Source organism: Salmo salar, chromosome 12 (assembly GCF_965601325.2).
Source record: "Salmo salar chromosome 12, fSalSal1, whole genome shotgun sequence".
Classification (NCBI taxonomy): Eukaryota; Metazoa; Chordata; class Actinopteri; order Salmoniformes; family Salmonidae; genus Salmo; species Salmo salar.
Window position 1 is genome coordinate 47,402,473 of NC_138302.1, and position 22,207 is coordinate 47,424,679.

Genomic DNA, 22,207 nt, shown 5'->3' on the forward strand with positions numbered 1-22,207 from the left:
GTCTATTTCAGCCGTTGCTGACAGGTGTATAAAATCGAGCACACAGCCATGCAATCTCCATAGACAAACATTGGCAATAGAATGGCCTTACTGAAGAGCTCAGTGATTTTCAACGTGACATCATCATAGCATGCTACCTTTCCAACAAGTCAGTTAGTCACATTTCTGCACTGCTGGAACTGCCCCAGTCAACTGTAAGTACTGTTATTGTGAAGTGGAAACATCTAGGAGCAACAATGGCCCAGCCGCATGGTGGTAGGCCACAAAAGCTCACAGAACGGGAAGGCTGAGTGCTGAAGCAAGTAGCGCGTAAATATCATGCACAAAGTGAGGTCCATACATAAATGATCGATGTGAAAGAACTTGACTGGCCTGCACAGATCCCTGACCTCAACCCTATCTAACACCTTTGGGATGAATTGTAACGCCTCATCGCCCAACATCAGTGCCCAACCTCCCTAATGCTCTTGTGGCTGAATGAAAGCAAGTTCCCGCAGCAATATTCAAGCATCTAGTGGAAAGCCTTCCCAGAAGAGTGGAGGCTGTTATGGCAGCAAAGGGGGGACCAACTCCATATTAATGCTCATGATTTTGGAATGAGATGTTTAATGAGCAGTTGTCCACATACAGTACTTTTGGTTATGTAGTGTATGTTGCCCTAAGACTTGTACAGAGTTGGTAGAATCTTATTCAAAATTATTTATTGCTGTAATTTAGGGCCAGTGTTATGGGTGGACGGGCAACCGTACCTCGTTGCCCGTCCAAATAAAATATTTAAATATTGATAATTTATTTGGCGAGACGCTCGCCGACAGAAAGACACATCAATCTCATATAAAGCATCCGAGTGAGCGAAATAGCGCCCCTCTGTCTCACTACGTGTAGACCATGTATCTGATACTGTCTGGACCAAAAGAGTATGGCATGTCATACCATTTCTGTCCAGACAGCATCAGATACATGGGCTACATATACTGCCCTACCAAGCAAAAAGGCACTAGCTGCTCATTTGGTAGAAAATTAGTTAATGTCATTTTTGCTACATTAAATACATGCTTAATCATGTGGACAAGTATCCTGTCTCTATTGTATTGTGTTTTGGAGAAAATGGGGGTCATGTTAGCAGTAACTATGAAACCAAGGTAAATAAAAGCAATTTTTCTCAGTTCCACGCTATGAGCAGTTACTTCCTTTTTGCATGGTAGGGCAGTATACAGGGGCGCTGCTTCGCTCACTCAGATACTTTCTCCTGTGATATAGTTTCAGTAGAGAGAAAGAGGCAAAGCGAGAGGGCTTACACTCGCCAAAATCTGTCCAGTATAAACCCAATGCGTTTCTATAGGAATAAAATACAGACCTAAGCCTGTCTCCTGCATTCCCGCCTCTGGGACAAAGACTCCCATTATTAGGGCTGAGACATGAGCATCTCGTCATTAAATACAGACCTCTAGTTTCCACCTCTTGCGAATTGGAAAGGAAAGTTGGCGAGTGAACAGTGCACTGTTAGGATGCTGGATTACCCTAAAGTAAATTCATGTTTTGCCAAAATTCTATAATTACTCCTGTCCAGGGTCGAAAATCTGATAGCAACTTTGGAGGGGACAATTAAATGACATTTTCTCAAGAGCAATTCCCGAGGGGACACCAAAAATAGAGTTGTAACACATAGCCTACATTGTAATATGTTAAATGTATATTGTGGAACCATAATTACTACTACTGTATAATTGATAGGTAGTTAACTGATGTTTATATCATTATAATACTACTACAAATAATAGTTATAGCAGTGTTCCTTATCAGTCCAGTATGTATGCAGGTATTTGTATTTACAACTAGCAATACCAAGAAAGGCCAGTAGGTGGTAATGGTACTGTACACTGTGTATGGGTGCAGTTTTCGTAAATACAATGAGCATCGTGCGATCTCATCCGTTGAGAACCATCATAAAGTTGGTCTCAGTATTGAATTTACCTTTTTATTTGACTTTTTCTGATACATTTATATAGTCATTAAATATGTGCCACTGGCCTGAGTCTACTACAATAGCTTTACAAGAACAAAAAGCAAAATAAAAACGACTTAAATTAAATGAATAACCCAAATAAATCAACCACAATATCCTTCAAAAATATGTATTTATTGTTCAGTCAGTGTCTCAACTCTTCAAACAACAGCTATGGACAAGTATGTCACACAAAGTATGCTATTTTAAATAAAATAACATAAAATAAATAAAACTGAAAACTACTAAACAAAAGTACAAATATCATACTATACACCAGGGGTTCTCAAAGAGGGGTCTATGGAGCCCTAGGGGTCCCTGGTGTAATTGCAAGGGGTCTGTGAAATAAAAAAGTGTAATGAACGTATTCAGTACTACAAGGTTTCCAGTAACTTTACATATAATATAGAGGGGGTGGGGGTCCCTGAGGACCGCTCAAAATATGCAGGGGTTCCAGTACCCAAAAAAGGTTGAGAACCCCTGCTATACACACTACTGAACAAAAGAACTGAACATACGTTTGCAGGTTTCAATGGATCCAACAAATTGCTGGCAGATATTTTCCCTCTTGAGACTGTCCAGCCTGTCTTTATGTACATTACAGACAACTACACCGTTCAGTCTCTCTTGGCCCATGCTAGCCTGTAGCCAAGTCTTCAACCTGCGGAGTGCACTGAAACTCCTCTCAGCCTCACATGAAGACACTGGCACCACAAACAAAATTCTGATCAGCACCTCAACTTGGTCAAACAACCCCCGCACCTCCACTGGAAGCCTCCTGACGACCTCTGCTGCCTCTCCACTACAGGGGTATTTGTTGCGAAAGAGAGGCAACTGTGCTGAAAGAGAATCTATGTTCAGCTCAGGGTGCTGATCTAGAGACTCATCCAACTCCCAAGTGAGAAGCGCTCTTTCCAACATTTGCAGGACGTTTAGACTGTCCTGGTCAAAATGGTCGCCAAACTAAACCTCCACACCATCCAACAATGAAAAAAATTCTGCCCTATAGTGATCCACTGCTTTGCCAGCAAATCGTCTTGTCTGTCTCAATGGATTCAATGGAGTCAATCAATGTTGTTGCTTTCTCATACAGTGCAAGGTAGCTTTCGTCATTTCTCTTGCCCCTAAGAGATGACCGCACACACTCGACTGGTGCCTGCATACCAGAGACAGTCTGAGTTTTCTGTTTAGTACCCGCTCATACTGCCCTAGCACAGCTCTAATAGCAGTATTCCGCACAGTCCACCTTGTTGGACATAGGGGTTTCAGATGTGTATCTTCGGACGTGGCAATTGATTCAAAAATTTCCCAAGAAAGTGAAGGTAACTGAGCTAAATGACTATCGCCCCGTAACGCTCACTTCCGTCATCATGAAGTGCTTTGAGAGACTAGTCAAGGACCATATCACCTCCACCCTACCTGGCACCCTAGACCCACTCCAATTTGCTTACCGCCCAAATAGGTCCAGAGATGACGCAATCGCAATCACACTGCACACTGCCCTAACCCATCTGGACAAGAGGAATACCTATGTAAGAATGCTGTTCATCGACTACAGCTCAGCATTTAACACCATAGTACCCTCCAAACTCGTCATTAAGCTCGAGACCCTGGGTATCGACCCCGCCCTGTGCAACTGGGTCCTGGACTTCCTGACGGTCCGCCCCCAGGTGGTGAGGGTAGGTAACAACATCTCCACCCCACTGATCCTCAACACTGGGGTCCCACAAGGGTGCGTTTTCAGCCCTCTCCTGTACTCCCTGTTCACCCATGACTGCGTAGCCATGCATGCCTCCAACTCAATCATCAATCATTGCAGACAACACTACAGTGGTAGGCTTGATTACCAACAACAACGAGACAGCCTACAGGGAGGAGGTGAGGGCCCTCGGAGTGTGGTGTCAGGAAAATAACCTCACACTCAATGTCAACAAAACAAAGGAGATGATCGTGGACATCAGGAAACAGCAGAGGGAGCAGCCCCCTATCCACATCGACGGGACAGTAGTGGAGAAGGTGGAAAGTTTTAAGTTCCTTGGCGTACACATCACGGACAAACTGAAATGGTCCACCCACACAGACAGCGTGGTGAAGAAGGCGCAGCAGCGCCTCTTCAACCTCAGGAGGCTGAAGAAATTCGGCTCGTCACCAAAAACACTCACAAACTTTTATGGATGCACAATCGAGAGCATCCATTTGGGCTGTATCACCGCCTGGTACGGCAACTGCTCCGCCCACAACCGTAAGGCTCTCCAGAGGGTAGTGAGGTCTGCACAACGCATCACCAAGGGCAAACTAACTGCCCTCCAGGACACCTACAGCAACCAATGTCACAGGAAGGCCAAAAAGATCATCAAGGACAACAACCACCCGAGCCACTGCCTGTTCACGCTGCTATCATCCAGAAGGCGAGGTCAGTACAGGTGCATCAAAGCTGGAACCGTGAGACTGAAAAACAGCTTCTATCTCAAGGCCATCAGACTGTTAAACAGCCATCACTAACATTGAGTGGCTGCTGCCAACATACTGACTCATCTCTAGCCACTTTAATAATGAAAAAATGTATGTAATAAATGTATCACTAGTCACTTTAAACAATGCCACTCTATATAATGTTTACGTAACCTATATTGCTCATCTCATATGTATATACTGTACTCTATACCATCTACTGCATCTTGCCTATGCCGTTCGGCCATCGCTCATTCATATATTTTATTCATTCCTTTAAACTTGTGTGTATAAGGTAGTTGTTGTGAAATTGTTAGGTTAGATTACTTGTTAGATATTACTGCATGGTCGGAACTAGAAGCACACGCATTTCGCTACACTCGCATTAACATCTGCTAACCATGTGTATGTGACAAATAAAATTTGATTTGATTCTGTGCTTTGGGGCCTGTGTACATTGTGGTACACTCTGTTAACCACTTCAGTAAAATGGGATCATCCTCTTCTGCCCTACGTTTCAAAAGCTGGTATAAATTCCCACTGTCATTCATGTGGCCTCTAAAGGCTTGTCTCTGTCTTGCTACATGCCGCACTAATGAAGGCAGCATCTGCTCTTTGGCCAAAAGATGGCTGGCTTGAAAACCCTTGGCTACAGTGAAAACACAACACTCCTTTTCTTGATGGATTATAATGTAGCCAGCGGAAATGTAGCCAGGCGAAACCATTTTTCTTGAAACATCAACACTCCGTTGACAAGAGTTTGCGGTTCTATAAATTGTGGGTGATACCTCAGTGATGGCACAAAAGCATAACTGGACAATGCTGTGCCACTGTCCCCTATACTGGTGCTGCTGGCAACAAGGTTGACAGCTGGTCCTTGCCCTGGCTGTGACACTGTCATCTGAAGTCTCTCTCCCTGGCTCTTTCCCTTTCACCACCCTCACTGACTCACAGTCTGTCTCCTAGAAAATAAATAAGATGTTTGCCATACTCCTAACTACAGGTACCCAAAACTAAACAATTAATCGCAGCAGCAATACCATTGCCTTAAACAAATTGTGGTCCAGTCACCAGTTTAAGTTGAGAGTAGGGGTATCCATGTCATTGTCCAATTATGTCCCTATTTTACAAGTCTAAAAAAGAGAGAACTCATGTTGCCAAAGACAAACTTACCTGAGACTCCCTGTCTCTGCCAGTCTGTCCCTGCCTATCTGTCCCCAGCTCTGCTGTGTGCAATCCGTTGCCTGCTGTGCCTAATGACATCATCATGAAACATTCCCATTAGCATTTCACTTCTTTCTTATGAACAGTTTATCAACTAGTATTTGAGATATTAGGCTACTAGTTCTTCCTTTGCGTTTTGGTGTACTGAAAAATGTCATGATGTCTGTCTTTTTTCTGCCATTTTTCTACCTGGCTGGCTAGCTACACACAAACACACATACAGTGTGCAGGTTATTTACAGTAGGAGATGGGCTTCTATCATCTATTATCGTCTATCATTCTATAATGGGCTTCGATCTACCAAGTAGCTAGTCAGCTAGCAAATGTGAAACGGATTGCAGTGACAAGGGTTGACAGCTGAATGAGTTCACCATTTAAGCTACAACTTTTTGTAATTTTAATATAGTTGATGTTTTAGTTTTATATTGGCTGGCTTCCCAAAATAGCTGAAATTGCAGAGCTAGTGAGCACCAATTCCATTTCAGTGGTGTTTGATATAATCTTTGCTATTATCAGTTTACGCCAAGATCGGCACACGGGTGCTTCAAAGTCCCCTAGCGACAATTTAGCTTTTGCAATGAGACCATTAAAGATAGTTAAGACAATGATAGAAGAGAGTGTAGTTCTGTTCAGTTTGGAGTTCAGTTTATCGCTAACTTTATCACAGGGACTTCGATGAACTACCCTGCATGCTGGTCTTGGAATAAACTGACAATAGCAAAGATTCCATCTTTGACGATGCCACATAAATGGAATAGGTGCTAGCTAGTTTGATAGTTAATGGTTGCTTTAGTTTGCTCGCTAGTTCTGCAAATTCAGCTATTGTGTGTGTGAACCCTGCCAACATAAAACGAAATTGCTATGGTGCGATTGACTGGATTAACCTTGAGTGCCTTTCAGACGGTAGACACAAACCCTCTGTCACCTTGCCAGCTAAGGAACACTACGTTGCATTGCTAGCTTTTCTCATTGACTCGAATTCAAACAGCTGCAAACACTGATTGATGTTACTGTAGCTAGCTAGAAATCGTTAGCTAACCGCTAGCTAACATAAAGAGTGACCTGTAAATCAATGCAGCAAAAATGAAGACTGGTGACGGTTATAAATGTGTTTTGTTTTATTATATTAAATGGTAGAAGTAAAGAAATGTCTAACATATCCTTTGTTTGAACTACTTACTTACTTGAACTACTCAGCCACCAACTACAGACTTGTCAGATTCCCACACATGCACTGTACCTGCATCATGTGCCACTGTTGAGGGCTGGGGGAATGCAAACTTTTGAAACTTAAAAACGCGCTATTAAGTGTCTGTAATCAGCACAAGTGCTTTCATTGCCTATTATTGAAATTATATAGTGTAGCGACCCGCTCAGACAGCTGTGGGTTATGTCTTACTTACCAGTGTTCGCGGGGTCATGCCAATCAACCTGCTATCTGCCAATCACGGGAATGCCTGGAATGTTCTGATACCGGGTAGCCTGGTGGTTGGTGGAGGGGGGTTGGGCAGGGGGATGGAGCATTGGAAGTTAAGACCGGGTTTAGCCATTGTTCTCTCTCTTACGTCTGGGCTTCACAAGAGAAGTTCACGGTTGGTTTGGCGTGGGCTACGGCCAAACAGTAGCCTGTGTTAAATTGGGTTAATAAACCGTCCAGTCGTTAACTCCATCCTCTGTCTGGACAATTGTTCCTTTATGATCTAGTCAGGTCATTACAATAGTTACGTTTGCAATGATATATTGGGGGGGACAAATCATATTCCCCGTTTCCCCTGGGATTTCAGCCTACGCTACTGTCTACATAAAATCATTCAAAATAGGCTTGTTGATACAATGTTGCAAGTTTGTTAGTGACATCTTTGGGTTGGACCCTATCCATATGACAGAGGCTAGTGCTCTAGCCGTAGGTGGATTTTTTATCATTTTACTTCCGATTTTTATGATTACCCACATGCCAATGATTTTGAGAAACAAAAACGTTATTATTGAAATGAAACCGTTCCATAAAAATGTGCAAATGCAAATAATCATAACTGGCACGCAGATCGGTAGAAATTGTTGGATAAATTGTAAGCTTCCCCAAACTTGAAACTCAGGAGCAGCCTATGGTCTTTACCAGAGGGGCAACTTTGGTTTTAGAAGTAACTATATATTTTTTATTAATCCAGTCAGATACACACTCCAAACAGCCTACCTGACCACTCGGAGGCGTCGCATTATCCTAAAGCACACCGTTGCCTCATTTTGTATTACATTCCAATGATAAAACTAGGGGGTTTCAAAAATGAAATTTCAGACCCCATTGAAAGTTGTACCCCTGACCTTTACTATTACACCCATTTTAAAAAAGCACACAAGCGGGTACACACATAGGAGGTCCTGTGAAAAAACGTCCCGCCTATGGAAATCAAAGGCCCGTACAACTGATCCGTTCTGGTGCCGGATCTGCAGTAATTGTTGCCAAATGTGCTTCCACCAAATATTGACTCTGGTGTGTGAAGACATACGCAATCATGGCATGTTTTTATTATTATTAATTTAGAAAATGTGGAGCAGGTTCTGTAGATCTGTAGGAAAAACATCTAATTTAATACCTTTTTTAGATAACATTTTAATGCAGCAAAATGTGACAACTGTGCAAGGGGTATGTAGACTTTCAGTAGGCAATGTAGGCCTATCAAGATACCTTATCACTGTTTATTAAGTCCTTCCGTGTCAACCTTTTGTCTTTATGTGACTGTTTTTCTCATATTTAGATTTTTTCCATGTTATAAATATAATTTACGACTTCGGTCCACTGTCTCAATGTTTTTCATCTCACAGCAAGTTTCTAGTGAGTGGGCAATCCTTGTTTTTAAATAGGTCTGGAGACAGGAAAACACACACGGAGGTTGCGTTGTGGTAGGGTTTTTGATTTTCCCAGTATTTTTCTACTGCTGCACGTGTGATAAAATATGATAATTTCGCCACATTTTCTCCAGTAAATTGATGGCCCACCTATGACAAGCTACTGTGAGGGTATTTGAGTTAGAAACAAATAACTTTTTTCAACCATCTACAGAAGGCCTAGCTATGCACTATAGTTTTGGGGTTATTTAGCCAGGAGATTACATAGGAAGTATCCAAATACTGACTAGCGGATGTGGTTCTGGTAAATATTTTCCCAAGTTTCTCTGTTTAAAACAGTGTTTAAAAAATATTTATTACATATACTGTATTAAAATACCTGGGTTGTAGAAATACTAAGAAGATATTGAGGTGATGAGGATGTGGTTTCACTTATTGACAATAAATCTGTCTTTAAGTGATCTACAACACAGGACAAAGATGAAGACTTGTAAGCTTTTTCACTCAGAATTAATTTATCTGATTTGTTTACAGATTTGTATAAAAAGTTGTTTCATTTGATAAATACTAAACTCAATAGACTTGAAACAAACTGAAAACAAAGAAAATGATACAAACTCCAGAAACCTTAACTTGTTCACAGGCAAATGTCAAATGAACAATTAAACCTCATTCAAGTAGTGATTACCAATCATACATTAAAATGTTTTTAAAAAATCAACAAAAAAGCTACATCAAACAAAAAATAAAGTTATTATAAGAAAGAAAGAAATACATGTTTTAGTTAAAAATACACAAATATAAATAATAGATATAACACTTAAGTTGTACATGAAATTCCTACCTGAAATACAAGTATATTTATTAGCACCATCTGAATCCTTGCAAAATGACTAAGCTGACTTCACAGAGATCATTCTGTAGCCTATAATTTTTGCAGAGTTGTTTTTGAGGACTAGAGTAGCCTGCAACATCTTTTTTCCCACCATCCTCGGAATGAAACTGAAGCTCCTCTCCATAGTGCCCCCTGGCTTGAACAGTTGAATCCTGCAAGATAGGAAGGCATTTTTATGTTAGGTATTTGTCTGAATGACGCAACATTTGAATTGACAAGACTGGTTATTCATGTGAAAGTTAGGGGAATGGGGATTAAAGGGGTAGTTCACCCAATTACAAAATGACATATTTGTTTCCTTACCCTGTAAGCAGTCTATGGACAAGATAAGACACTGGCAGCAATCCAGGCTTTGGTTTTGTTAAGGTGTCTTTCCATGTCAATAGACCGCTTACAGGATAAGGAAATCAATATGTCTATTTGTAACTTGAGTGAAGTTAATCTACTGCGTAACATCTCATAATGAAAATGTTGAAGTGCAAAGAGTTTACAGAATGTAGTTTTGCCTCTAAATCTTGTAAAGTTCCCCTATGGATATCACTCACATTGCCATGGCTCATATTGCCATGGCACCAAGTAACCATGTACAGTATAGTTACAGCCTTTATATAAGAGTTTCAATTGTTTCTCCAAATGATCTCATACTGGCGCTTAGTGCCAATAAAGTTCACACAGCGTTACGTTCTGTCCTTGACTAACCATACAAATATTTAAGGACTTATACCTTACGACTATGCCACTCCTTGTGTTTGCACATTCTTTTGCCAATACTCAATGGAATCCACATTTTTGTTGTTGTTAGCAGTTACCAACACTGCCTTCCGTCACTCCTTATGTAAGAAATGTTTTCTAGTTGACGTCTGAGACAGCAAAGAAGGAAACACATTTAAAGAACACTAAAAGAACATGTTCTTACCTTGAGTGCATTTCCCCCTCGATCAGACCAGAGCCAGTCACGGTTAATAGGCCGCTCACAGGTACAGGGAAGGGGTTGCAGAAGACTACGAGGGCAGTGTGCTCCTTGTGTGCCATGACGGAGTCTTCATCTGCAATCTAAAGAATAAAAAGTTTAAAGCCATATCCTTTGTCTGCACACATAGTACACAGGATGTTATCAACCCATTTGTTTTAGGTATGAAACAAGTAATGGACCTATTTCACATAGCAAATCACTGTCTAAACATAGCTATATTGTTTAGTCTAGGACTTAATTGCTTTGAATGTTGACGCAAGATGTATAACGGACGTTCAAATACCCTGTGTGAAGTTCATTTGGTGTGTAGAGACTTTCTGAAGAGATGCCTGTACCTGTATGGAGAGTTGAGGGCTGGTGATGTTGAACTCCTCTGAGGCCAAGACTCTCTCCTGAGTGGACTCGTCCTCCATGACCACAGCCAGGTTGACCAAGTCATCTCCCATCAGAGACTCATACTGGGCATGGTCGATCAGGTGATGAATGGCCTTAGCTGGAGGGAGGGCGAGGGAGAGGGAGAAAGAGTGAGGGGGGAACAAATTAGTGAATACATGAGGTAGGTTCAACAAAATGATATGGTGTCCCTGAAATGTTCCAAATGACCAAAGACAGAATTTTAAGGAAAATGACTACTTTTAAGTGGTATAGAAGGTATGTCAAGAAATACAACACATTTCATATATCTGTGTGGAGGGAGTACAGTATCTTTAGGGTGCTAGCCATAGGACATTATGTGCAAATATTAACGTTAGCGATGCGTTAAGGTTCCTACCTTCATGCGGCGCTATCCGGATGACGTTGTGGACCTCCCAGAAGGTGTCTGAGGGACAACGGTTGTACTCCTTGGTCTGAGCGTTGACATGCTCCCTCAGCACCTTGGGGATGCTGTCCATGTTGGTGACCATGACTGTGAAAGTTATGTTTTCCCCAGCCACAGGCACTTTAAGGAGGCTCAGAGACACTGAGAGGCCCTGGGTTGACCCTTTGAGACACATATGAATGGAACATTAAATTAAGTGTATTATGTCAATGACTCAAAGAAGTGTAAAATATGTAAATTGCTCAATTAAATGTATGATGTCAATGAAATTTGTGGACAGATGGAATATAGACAGAACCATACAGAAGATTAAATAATCAACACTCACCTCTCTTATGTGTTGATTCTCCTGAAAATGCTAGAGAGTAAAAAATATTGGAAATAGGAATGGGAATTTGCTTGTAATAAATACTCATGAATAGCGCAATTTTTTTCATACACTGAATGAATAATGTAGCTAGTAAGTTGGCACTTTCTTGCACTTTTTGATCTGTGTGAGGACATGGCTGCTGCATATGAAATAAAAAGGATTTAGATATAAACACAACGCTGTGACATTGAGACTCAAAAGAGATCAGTATTCTTGAACCAACATTCACAATCATTTTATGGATTCATAACAGCCACTCAAAGGCCACTTTACTCATAGTATAGAGAGGTAGTGTAGGGTTATGGTGAATCCATTTATATACCACATATATAGAGAGTAAATATACATATATATACAGACAGACAGACAGACAGTGTATTCGGAAAGTATTCAGACCACTTCACTTTTTCCACATTTTGTTACCTTACAGCCTTAATCTAAAATGGATTAAATATTTTTTCCCCTCATTAATCTACACACAACACCCCATAATGACAAAGCAAAATGTTCGAACATTTATTTAAAATAAAAAAACATAAATATCTTGTTTACATAAGTATTCAGACCCTTTGCTATGAGACTCGAAAACCAAGCCATGAGGTCGAAGGAATTGTCCGTTGGGCTCCGAGACCGGATTGTGTCGAGGTACAGATCTGGGGAAAGGTACCAAAATATTTCTGCAGCATTGAAGGTCCCCAAGAACACAGTGGCCTCCATCATTCTTAAATGGAAGCATTTTGGAACCACCAAGGCTCTTCCTAGAGCTGGATGCCCGGCCAAACTGAGCAATCGGGGGAGAAGGGCCTTGGTCAAGGAGGTGACCAAGAACCCAATGGTCACTCTGTCAGAGCTCCAGTTCCTCTGTGGAGATGGGAGAACCTTCCAGAAGGACAACCATTTCTGCAGCACTCCACCAATCAGGCCTATATGGTAGAAATGCCAGATGGAAGCCACTCCTCAGTGAAAGGTACATGACAGCCTGCTTGGAATTTGCCAAAAGGCACCTAAAGGACTGTCAGACCATGAGAAACAGAATTCTCTGGTCTGATGAAACCAAGTTTTAACTCTTTGGTCTGAATGCCAAGCATCAGGTCTGGAGGAAACCAGGCACCGCTCATCACCTGGCCAATACCATCCCTACGGTGAAGCATGTTGGTGGCAGCATCATGCTGTGAGGATGTTTTTCAGCTGCAGGGACTGGCAGACCAGTCAGGATCGAGTGAAAGATTAATGGAGCAAAGTACAGAGAGATCCTTTATGAAAACCTGCTCCAGAGTGCTCAGGACCTCAGACTGGGCGAAGGTTCACCTTCCAACAGGACAACAACCCTAACCACACAGCCAAGACAACACAGGAGTGGCTTCGGGACAAGACTCTGAATTTCCTTGAGTGGCCACGCAAAGAGCCTGGACTTGAACTCGATCTAACATTTCTGGAGATACCTGAAAATAGCTGTGCAGCAACGCTCCCGATCCAACCTGAAAGAGCTTAAGAGGATCTGCAGAGAAGAATGGGAGAAATCCCAAATACAGCGTCATACCCAAGAAGACTCGCTGCTGTAATCGCTGCCAAAGGTGCTTCAACACAGTACTGAGTAAAGGGTCTGAATACTTATGTACATTTTTATAATTCAGTTTTTCTAAAAACCTGTTTTTGCTTTGTCGTTATGGTGTATTGTGTATAGATTGATGAGAGAAAAAAATGATTTAATACATTTTAGAAAAAGGCTATCGTAACAAAATGTTAAGTGGTCTGAATACTTTCCGAATGCACTATATATGCACTATATATATATATGTGTGTGTGTGTGTGGTGTGCCTTCATAGTCTACAAATAGTTTATTAATGTTTATTCATGATAGTTACTACAAAGTCTTACCGATTTAATATTAGCATTTGATTCATGACATCACTTCTGTTCGACTCACCTTCGGTGGGTTTGTAGTTCCCTGTGATGTTCTGAGGCCTTGGTGAGCCTATGGTCTTGGTGACGATGAGGGAACCAACTCTCTCTGTGTCTGTGCTGGAACTCAGCACCTGGCCCTGCTTCACAATGACCGTGTGGACGTCAGCATTCACCTCAGCATACACAAAGGGGATGTCGTAGACCAGGTCCACACGCCGGTCTCTGATAGCCTTCACTGGGGCTGGGCCACAGCAGAAGATTCCTAGGAGGGGGACATATATGGTGGAGCTTTAGAACTAGAAACAATAGTAGCCATACTCTTTGATTGATTCCAGTCTGGATGACGTAGAATGTGTCATAAAAATAATAAAAACAGGTAATAAACATACATTAAAAAAATGGTCTGGTTATCAGTGTCGGTGGCTCGTGACAAGTGCAGTGTCTGAATATCATAAAAACTAAAATAATCGTTTTTTAATTGTTATTTATGTATGGACTTTCAGTTTTATTTAATCTAACTTGTATTATGGAGTTTCTATTTAGTTTGTTTCGACTCTGACCTCCGCTCCTCTCCTGCGGGGTTGGATCCAAAACCTGCCATCCGTCAAATTGTGCACCCAGGTCTGGCCGGGTCATCCAACACTCCACCCATACATGGAAATTCCTGAAATGGAGGACAAAATAGCACATTTTAATACCAAAGCCTGATTGATTTTTACATGCAATTACTTACATGTTACTTAAAATACTTCTTGCTATCATACAATCTACTTTCATATTATTTAATCTACAAATAATATTTAATATTCATGATGTGGTAATGCTGTAGACTAGATATCTGCTTACCATATGCTGTCTTTACTGTAAGATAGTTTCTTGCCCGTCTCAGAGTAAAACTCCTCGATGACCAGGTTGCCGTCGGTGTCATGGGCTGAGTTGAAGTTGGTGATGACACGGGATGGAATACCAAGAGCTCTCATGACTAGGAAGAGATAGAAATACAAGGATGAAGAATTTGTCAATGATTTGACCAATGATTTCCTAACTCTTTATATTCCTAACATAAATTAGACAATCTTGTTCAAATATTCCATTTCGATTGTGCCATGATGAACATATACAGAAATTCAGCTGGAAGTGATATTATTCAATATGCATTGATAAAACATTTTACAATACATACATTTCCAACATATTCATTACCTGTGCACATCACAGCAGCAAACACCCAGCACTGGCCGTACATCACTGGGCTGAACTTGGACTTGGCCCACTGTCTCATAATAGCCGCACTTCCTGTCCACTTGGAGGGGGGCACCCCGTTCTTGAAATCGCCCGACCAGTTCCCTCTCAGAACTCCTCGGTCGTCCTCGCAGTTGATCTGATAGAGAATGACACAATTATCTACCCAATGTTCCCTCTAGGGATCAACAATGTTATTCGGTAACCATTTATTTGACATTTCTTAAATACCTGGTATTTATTTATTTGACATTTCTTAAATACCTGGTCATTTTTTCGAGTCCAAAACCTAAGTACAAAGTACAATTTATTCAATTCAGAGTGAAATCATTTAAGAAAGGTTAACATAGTAAGATGACTCAGCTACACAGAAACAATATGTTTTAATGGCCTTATCACCTAACCTCACTTCAACCCTCATTGCTTGAACTGAAATATAAACACATTGCATGAGCGTATTATCAGTATTATAGACTGCCAGACACAGTATTATAGACTGCCAGACGTTTTGTGAGCTCCAGAGCTCCTGAGCTCTTATTCTAATTTCCACACATAAAGCGTGAGAGATTAATTTACTATCTGAGGGATCTGAGGCATTGTCACTCACCATGGCAGAAACCACTCTACTGAGGTAGACAGGATCGGCGCGGCCTAGGTAGTCCTTTTGCCAGTTCCTGCCGTGCTGCGGGCTGACCTGGAGCAGCTTCAGACAAATATCCAGAATCTCTGGCTCGTACTGCATAGATAGAAACAAAATTGAATATTTATTTATTTTTCATCTATGTTATACATTTTTCATTTATGTAATTATTTTGTCAACTTATGTCATTATTTATTCATTTATGTAATAGATTTTTCATTTATTCCTTTATTTATTTTTAGTCATGTATGTTGTCATGTCAAGCCTTTTTGTAGATGTCTCTGGAAAATGTGGTAATTGACTGTGAATGGTATCGTAAAATGTTTTGAAGCTGGTCAGGAGATGCTCACCTGATCGAACGACCAAGGTCTTGATTGAAGGTTTTTAGGGGTCCCCATGTACAATAAACCAGAGTCCTTACTAACATATTCCTCTCTCTGGTCTTCGAAGGGAATGTACACGGCATCCTCTGGAGGGAGAAAACTTTGATTACTTTAACATCAAAAATGTTTGTATCGTATATAATTGGTACTTACTTTGAGAATGGATCAATGTAGAAATTTGCCAGTATGAACCCTTACCTCTCCACCGCAATAACGGAGGTAGGATTCAAAATAGCCGCCATGCATCCCCAACGTGATCACACTTAGTAAAGCACTTTTGATAAAAGGCACTGCATTAATGCAGTGTACCATTATAATTTTCAGAAATTAAAGTTTGCATTAGACTCAAGGACAATCTGTGTTGGGATAAATTCCATTCCATTTTGTGTCTTGAATCAGAATTTCTATTCACTTCTATATTGCTATGAAGCGAAATGGACTTGACCCCAAACCCGGCTACAATCAATACATTTAATCATAGGAGCGGGTTTAAGTCGTTCTGTAGATCAACTCACCGTGGCACCAGGGGTTGTAAAGGAGAACAAAGTCTCCGACCGTGTAGCCCTGCTGACCGTGCTGTGTGAGCACGTGGAGCTGAATACTGTAGCGCCCTATGGAGGAAGAGGCAGGGCTGGATATGTACAGAGAGGGAGAGTTGGGGTTTAGGCCTTTGGGGTTGAAGTAGGCACTCCATCGGGAGGGGGATCCCTGCTTGGAGAAGGTGACGGGGAACTCTACGTACAGCCCACCTGTTGGGAAAAAGGAATTGTCTCCTTAATCCTCGGTTACTAGTCCAACGCTCTAACCACCAGGCTACGCTGCCGCCCCAAAATGAATAGGTATACTTTAGCTTTCTACATACATACATCATTCATGCTCTGACAATAAATGTCCTAACCAATTATTGACAAAACAAATATGACTTGAACAGTATGTATCCCAGTGTACCGAGGAGGATTCTGAACATCAGTGTGTCAGAGTGTGGGTTAAAGGCTCGTCCCTTCAGGAGCAGGGTGATTTTGAAGGGTGCTCCTCTCCGCACCACCAGGCTTTTAGAGCTGAACCCCTGGGTATAGTGGCTCTCATGGTTGCCCTGATGTTCCAGGTTGACATATTGGATTCTCAATTCTGGAGGGAAAGAAACACTGGGCGTTTGTCAATGGAATACTGAAGACTTTAATGTGAGTAAAATGCAGAGATCAGAAACTACATCAAAATGCGGAAATACCATGATGTTCCTTTTTGCTATTCAATAAGATATCTCATCTGAATAGTTAATTCTGCTTAGCAGTGCTAATAACACATTTAACAATTCCATCTAATAATTTCAAGGATAATAAAAGCATACTGATTCAATTGTGGTGTCAAGAGCTCACGGGTGTGCAATGTTGAATTGCCTCGAAAGTGTTATTGCGGATTGACCATGTGACCACAAAACTACAGTTTGACAGCTGAGTAAATCTGAGTTGTGATATAACCCACCAAAGAATCATACCACTAAACTTGTAATGTCACAGGACAATAAATTGAGTAGTGTAATGATAATCATAAAACATAGCCTAACGATAAGCATAACAAAAGCAGTATCTCACCTTCCATTTGTGTGTGCTCCGGTTCGAAAGGCTCACTGTTTTATTGATATGAGGAACACTTTCCATCTCCACCTATTTAAACAGTCTCCTCTGCCCCACCCACTGGAGTATCTGAAGAATGACTGTACTGGGTGTTTGCAAGCGGATTAACTGGTTTCACCTATGATCACTGACAGGTTTTTAATCAGACTAATAACCTTTATGTGATCGCCTAGGGAAAGACTTGTACAATAGTCAAGGACATAGGTGTGTTCTTGCGCAGATGTCTTACCAATGTGCATGTTTAGAACGTGAGTGACTAGCAGGACCAACCGACTCAAAAGTACAGTACATCCCAGATAGCAAGATATGTCCCCTGCTTGTTATTTTCCACTGGCACTACGCCCAAGGCTATAAATTTGAGTTAGCCACTCAAGACATGATTTGCATTTCTGGCGGGTAGCCCCCATTCAGAGGACCGCTATAAGCCCTTGGCAGACCGCTTTTGCATCTCTGGCATTAAGCCTCCGTTCAGAGGACAGTTATTTAGCCATTTAGCCATGAGTTAATTTCAAAGACGATAACAAGGAATTTCTCTCATCTCAAATTCGGCCTGCCACCCTCCAGCTACTATAGCCAGCCAGAGGCTGCAAGCTGTTTTGTTGTTTCTATAAATACCTTATATTTGCTGTGATTTTAATTAGATTTAATTTATTTGCCAATTTAAAAACACAATACAACAACACATAGGGACATAATCCATTTACAATCATTACTGATTACACAAAAAGTGATAGGTCTAGAATCTAAACATTTACAGTTTAAGTTAATGATAAAATTATTATGCCCAATAATAGCCTACATTTTTACCATTGATTTAATATAGGCTACTATATATTTGAGGCACTAAAAAATGGTTCCTTTCTAGCAATAAATGCCACTTCCTAAATTGCCTCACCCACTTGAAGGAAAATGTTAATCACAATGTACAGCAAGTAGGTGGCGGCCCTTCTTAAACCCACAGAAGAAATAGCTACCATCCTACATGGTCATCACTAGTGTCATGACGTTGGCCTCTTTGAGTACAGGGAGGACAGTTGACCCCCTCCCCCCTTGCACCATCCCCCAACCTACCTTCCCCCACCCAGTCCCTGTGGGAAGGAGTGGTAACATTCCAGGAGAATCTCTTGCCACATGGCCCATAGAGAGACACAGGAAATTCTTCCAACTCACAGAATTGGGGAGCCAAGCGACATTTGTGTTCTGGAGAAGGTATGGAAGATTGGTGAAGAATCCAGCTACGAACTGGTCCGCTTGGTACAATTTTGTGATACTCAGAAGAGACAATATAGCCATATTACCATAAAACGGTTTATATAATAGCCTCAGCCTTGAGACTTGCATCCACATGGTTGTATAGAATGTATTAATAAGGATAAAGCTATTTGTAATACATTGAGATGCTATGTACTGATGTTAATGTGATAGAATTGTATTTCTGTACCAAGCTTAACTCAGTCATCGGCACGCCCCCAGGGACACAGACAGGACCAGGCGTCATGTGACATGTTCACTATATAACTATACCCTGATCTACTTTCTTCAGACCAGGCCTCCACTCCATTGCAAGTTGGCCAATAGGTTTGACCATCCAATCCATCTACTGAAAGTGAACCATACCACGTGGTTAACTTTTAGACTATTGATATCGACAGAATAAGAACAAGTCTTTGATATTAATTAATAGTCTGCAGCTAGAAAGTATATCATTGAACGCGAAGACCAACGAAACATCCATTCTATAACGACATTAATGAATGTCGCTTTGAAAGATCCATTCTAACTGAGAGAGAGAGAGAGAGAGAGAGAGAGAGAGAGAGAGAGAGAGAGAGAGAGAGAGAGAGAGAGAGAGAGAGAGCGGACAAAACTCTCCAACAGAACGACGCTCCAGCAAGGATCCCGACGACACACTGAGCGTAAATATATATTGATTGCAATTGTTCCCAAATGAGTGAGCGTTCATGTGCAAAAGGATTAGCATATCAATTGTTAATATTAATGAACTCTGTAGGTGTGCATCCTCAGCTGACTTTTTATGACCCATTGTTCAACAGGCCGCCAGGCCTGTTAGCCCACTAGGGCACATTACTCTACCAATTCTTTGTGACGATAATTACTGTTTGTATACTTTCTGTGAATTTCTTAGTTTAGTAAATAAATGATTTTAAGACAATTGATGTATGGATGACTCTTAGTAAAGGCTGGGTTCGTGCAGATACAACAATTTACGACGTTTGGAATGAGACTGGACGCGAGGTAAAATACACCATTTAAACCAGAAGATAATCGGCCTTTACTATAATAGAATATAATATATAATGTTATAATATAGGAAAGTTATATTAGGAAAATTATAACTTTGTAATCTGAATATTGTCCTTGGTGCCCCGATCTCCTAGTTAATTACAATTAAACGATTAATCAGTTTAATAGCGTGATAATAATTACAGGGAGTTAATTGATAAACATGTCTTCAGTTTAATGGTACCCCAAAGACACGACACTAGTTACCACACCCACAAAGTCATAAACCCCACCTATTTATATAAACTATACTGAACAAAAATATAAACAAACATATAACCATTTCTAAGATTTTACTGAGTTACAGTTCACATAAGGAAATCAGCCAATTGAAATAAATTCATTAGGCCCTAATCTATGGATTTCACATGACTGGGAATACAGATAGGCATCTGTTGGTCACAGACACCTTAAAAAAATGTAGGAGCGTGGATCAGAAAAACAGTCAATATCTGGTGTGACCACCATTTGCCTCATGTAGCTTGACACATCTCCTTCGCATAGAGTTGATCAGGCTGTTGACTGTGGATTGTTATCCCACTCCTCTTCAATGGCTGTGCGAAGTTGCTGGATATTGGCGAGAACTGGAACATGCTGTCGTACTCATTGATCCAGAGCATCCCAAACATGCTCAATGGTTGACATGTCTGGTAAGTACGCAGGCCATGGAAGAACTGGGACATTTTCAGCTTCAAGGAATTGTGTACAGATCCTTGCGACATGGGGCTGTGCATTATGATGCTGAAACATGAGGTGATGGTGGTGGATGAATGGCACAACAATGGGCCTCTGGATCTCGACAGGGTCTCTCTATGTATTCAAATTGCCATTGATAAAATGCAATTGTGTTCATTATCTGTAGCTCATGCCTGCCTATACCATAACCACACCGCCACCATGCGACTCTCTGTTCACAACGTTGACATCAGCAAACCTCACACCCACACGGTGCTAACAGTCTGCTAACAAGCTACTAGCTAACGTTAGCTAGCCAGCTAATGCATGGCTTGAAAACAATCAAAACAAGTACTCGAAAGTATTACTTGCATAGATATTTACAACGAAATAGCAACATTTGACTTTATATCTAGCAAGATATATTACATACCTAGCTATGTCTTACCTTTTCAACAGGAAGAAATGCTAATTCTGGGTTGGTATTGAATCCCTTCAACTCCTCAGTTCTCTCTACTGTAAAAATGGAAATTTGAGGTTTACTCTGATTGTGGCTCTATCACTATCCATTTTTCCCTGTCTGCTCTCCAAATTTCTATGGCTTAGATGGAGTAGTTTCTGCTGGGTCAGGTCGTTTGCCCATCACGTCTGCCATATCTATGCTAGCCAAGTGTTGGCCATGGGCTCAGCTAGTTAGCTATCATACCTAGGGCTGTGGCGGTCACAAAATTTTGTCAGCCGGTGATTGCCAAGCAAATAACTGTCAGTCTCACAGTAATTGACATTTAATTAACATAAACACATTTAGCATCTCCTGGCTTCCACACAGCCTTCAAGCCACTGACGCAGACCTTTGGAACATCTACATTTTAAAAAGTCTAATAAATCCATGTAATATAGCCTACACCTTCTCAATAAATCAATTATTTATTTTAGACAGGTCTAAAGAAGTATGATATGAAGAAAATGTAGTCTATTTCAGGAGAACAGAATTGCATACTCCGAGTCATCCTTATGTAAGGTCCTGATTTGGCTATGCCAAATGGCTGTGGGCTACACTAGTTCATTTAGCAGACAAGAGTTGCTTAGAATTCCGTGGCATTATTTTATAGTATGAAGAATACAATTGAACAAAACTGAATAAAATAAAGGATATTTTCCTCAAACGATTTGAGGGAGTGCGCACATGCGGCTATTTTGTGTTGAGCGGTTAACAAAGAAACAGGTATTCCTATATGGCCCTTCTTTGGACACTGTGTTAACAACCCTCCAGACGAGCTTCAATGCCATTCAACTCTCCTTCCGTGGTCTCCAACTGCTCCTAAACACAAGTAAAACTAAATGCATGCTCTTCAACCGATCGCTGCCTGCACCTGCCCGCCTGTCCAGCATCACTTCTCTGGACGGTTCTAACTTAGAATTTGTGGACAACTACAAATACCTAGGTGTCTGGTTAGACTGTAAACTCTCCTTCCAGACTCACATCAATCATCTCCAATCCAAAGTGAAATCTCGAATTGGCTTCCTATTTCGCAACAAAGCATCCTTCGCTCATGCTGCCAAACATACCCTCGTAAAACTGACCATCCTACCAATCCTCGACTTCGGCGATGTCATTTACAAAATAGCTTCCAATACCCTACTCAACAAGCTGGATGCAGTCTATCACAGTGCCATCCGTTTTGTCACCAAAGCCCCATATACTACCCACCACTGCGACCTGTACGCTCTCGTTGGCTGGCCTTCGCTTCATAATCGTCGCCAAACACATTGGCTCCAGGTCATCTACAAGACCCTGCTAGGTAAAGTCCCCCCTTATCTCCGCTCACTGGTCACCATAGC

The 22,207-nt window shown here is 41.2% G+C and overlaps 1 protein-coding gene across 1 annotated transcript; it reads right to left on the reverse strand.

The window, feature by feature from the left end:
* Positions 1 to 9,023: 9,023 nt before the first annotated feature.
* Positions 9,024 to 17,461, reverse strand: tgm5l (transglutaminase 5, like). The gene is made up of 14 exons (XM_014132220.3): positions 17,348 to 17,461; positions 16,704 to 16,883; positions 16,271 to 16,504; positions 15,723 to 15,841; positions 15,340 to 15,468; positions 14,694 to 14,871; positions 14,337 to 14,472; positions 14,051 to 14,154; positions 13,513 to 13,752; positions 11,544 to 11,573; positions 11,168 to 11,377; positions 10,731 to 10,888; positions 10,339 to 10,475; positions 9,024 to 9,574 (listed from the first exon to the last, which is right to left on the reverse strand). Exons 1-14 carry the CDS (start codon positions 17,352 to 17,354, stop codon positions 9,421 to 9,423), a joined length of 2,016 nt encoding a protein of 671 aa, XP_013987695.1. The 5' UTR covers positions 17,355 to 17,461; the 3' UTR covers positions 9,024 to 9,420.
* Between the last annotated feature and the right edge of the window lie 4,746 nt (positions 17,462 to 22,207).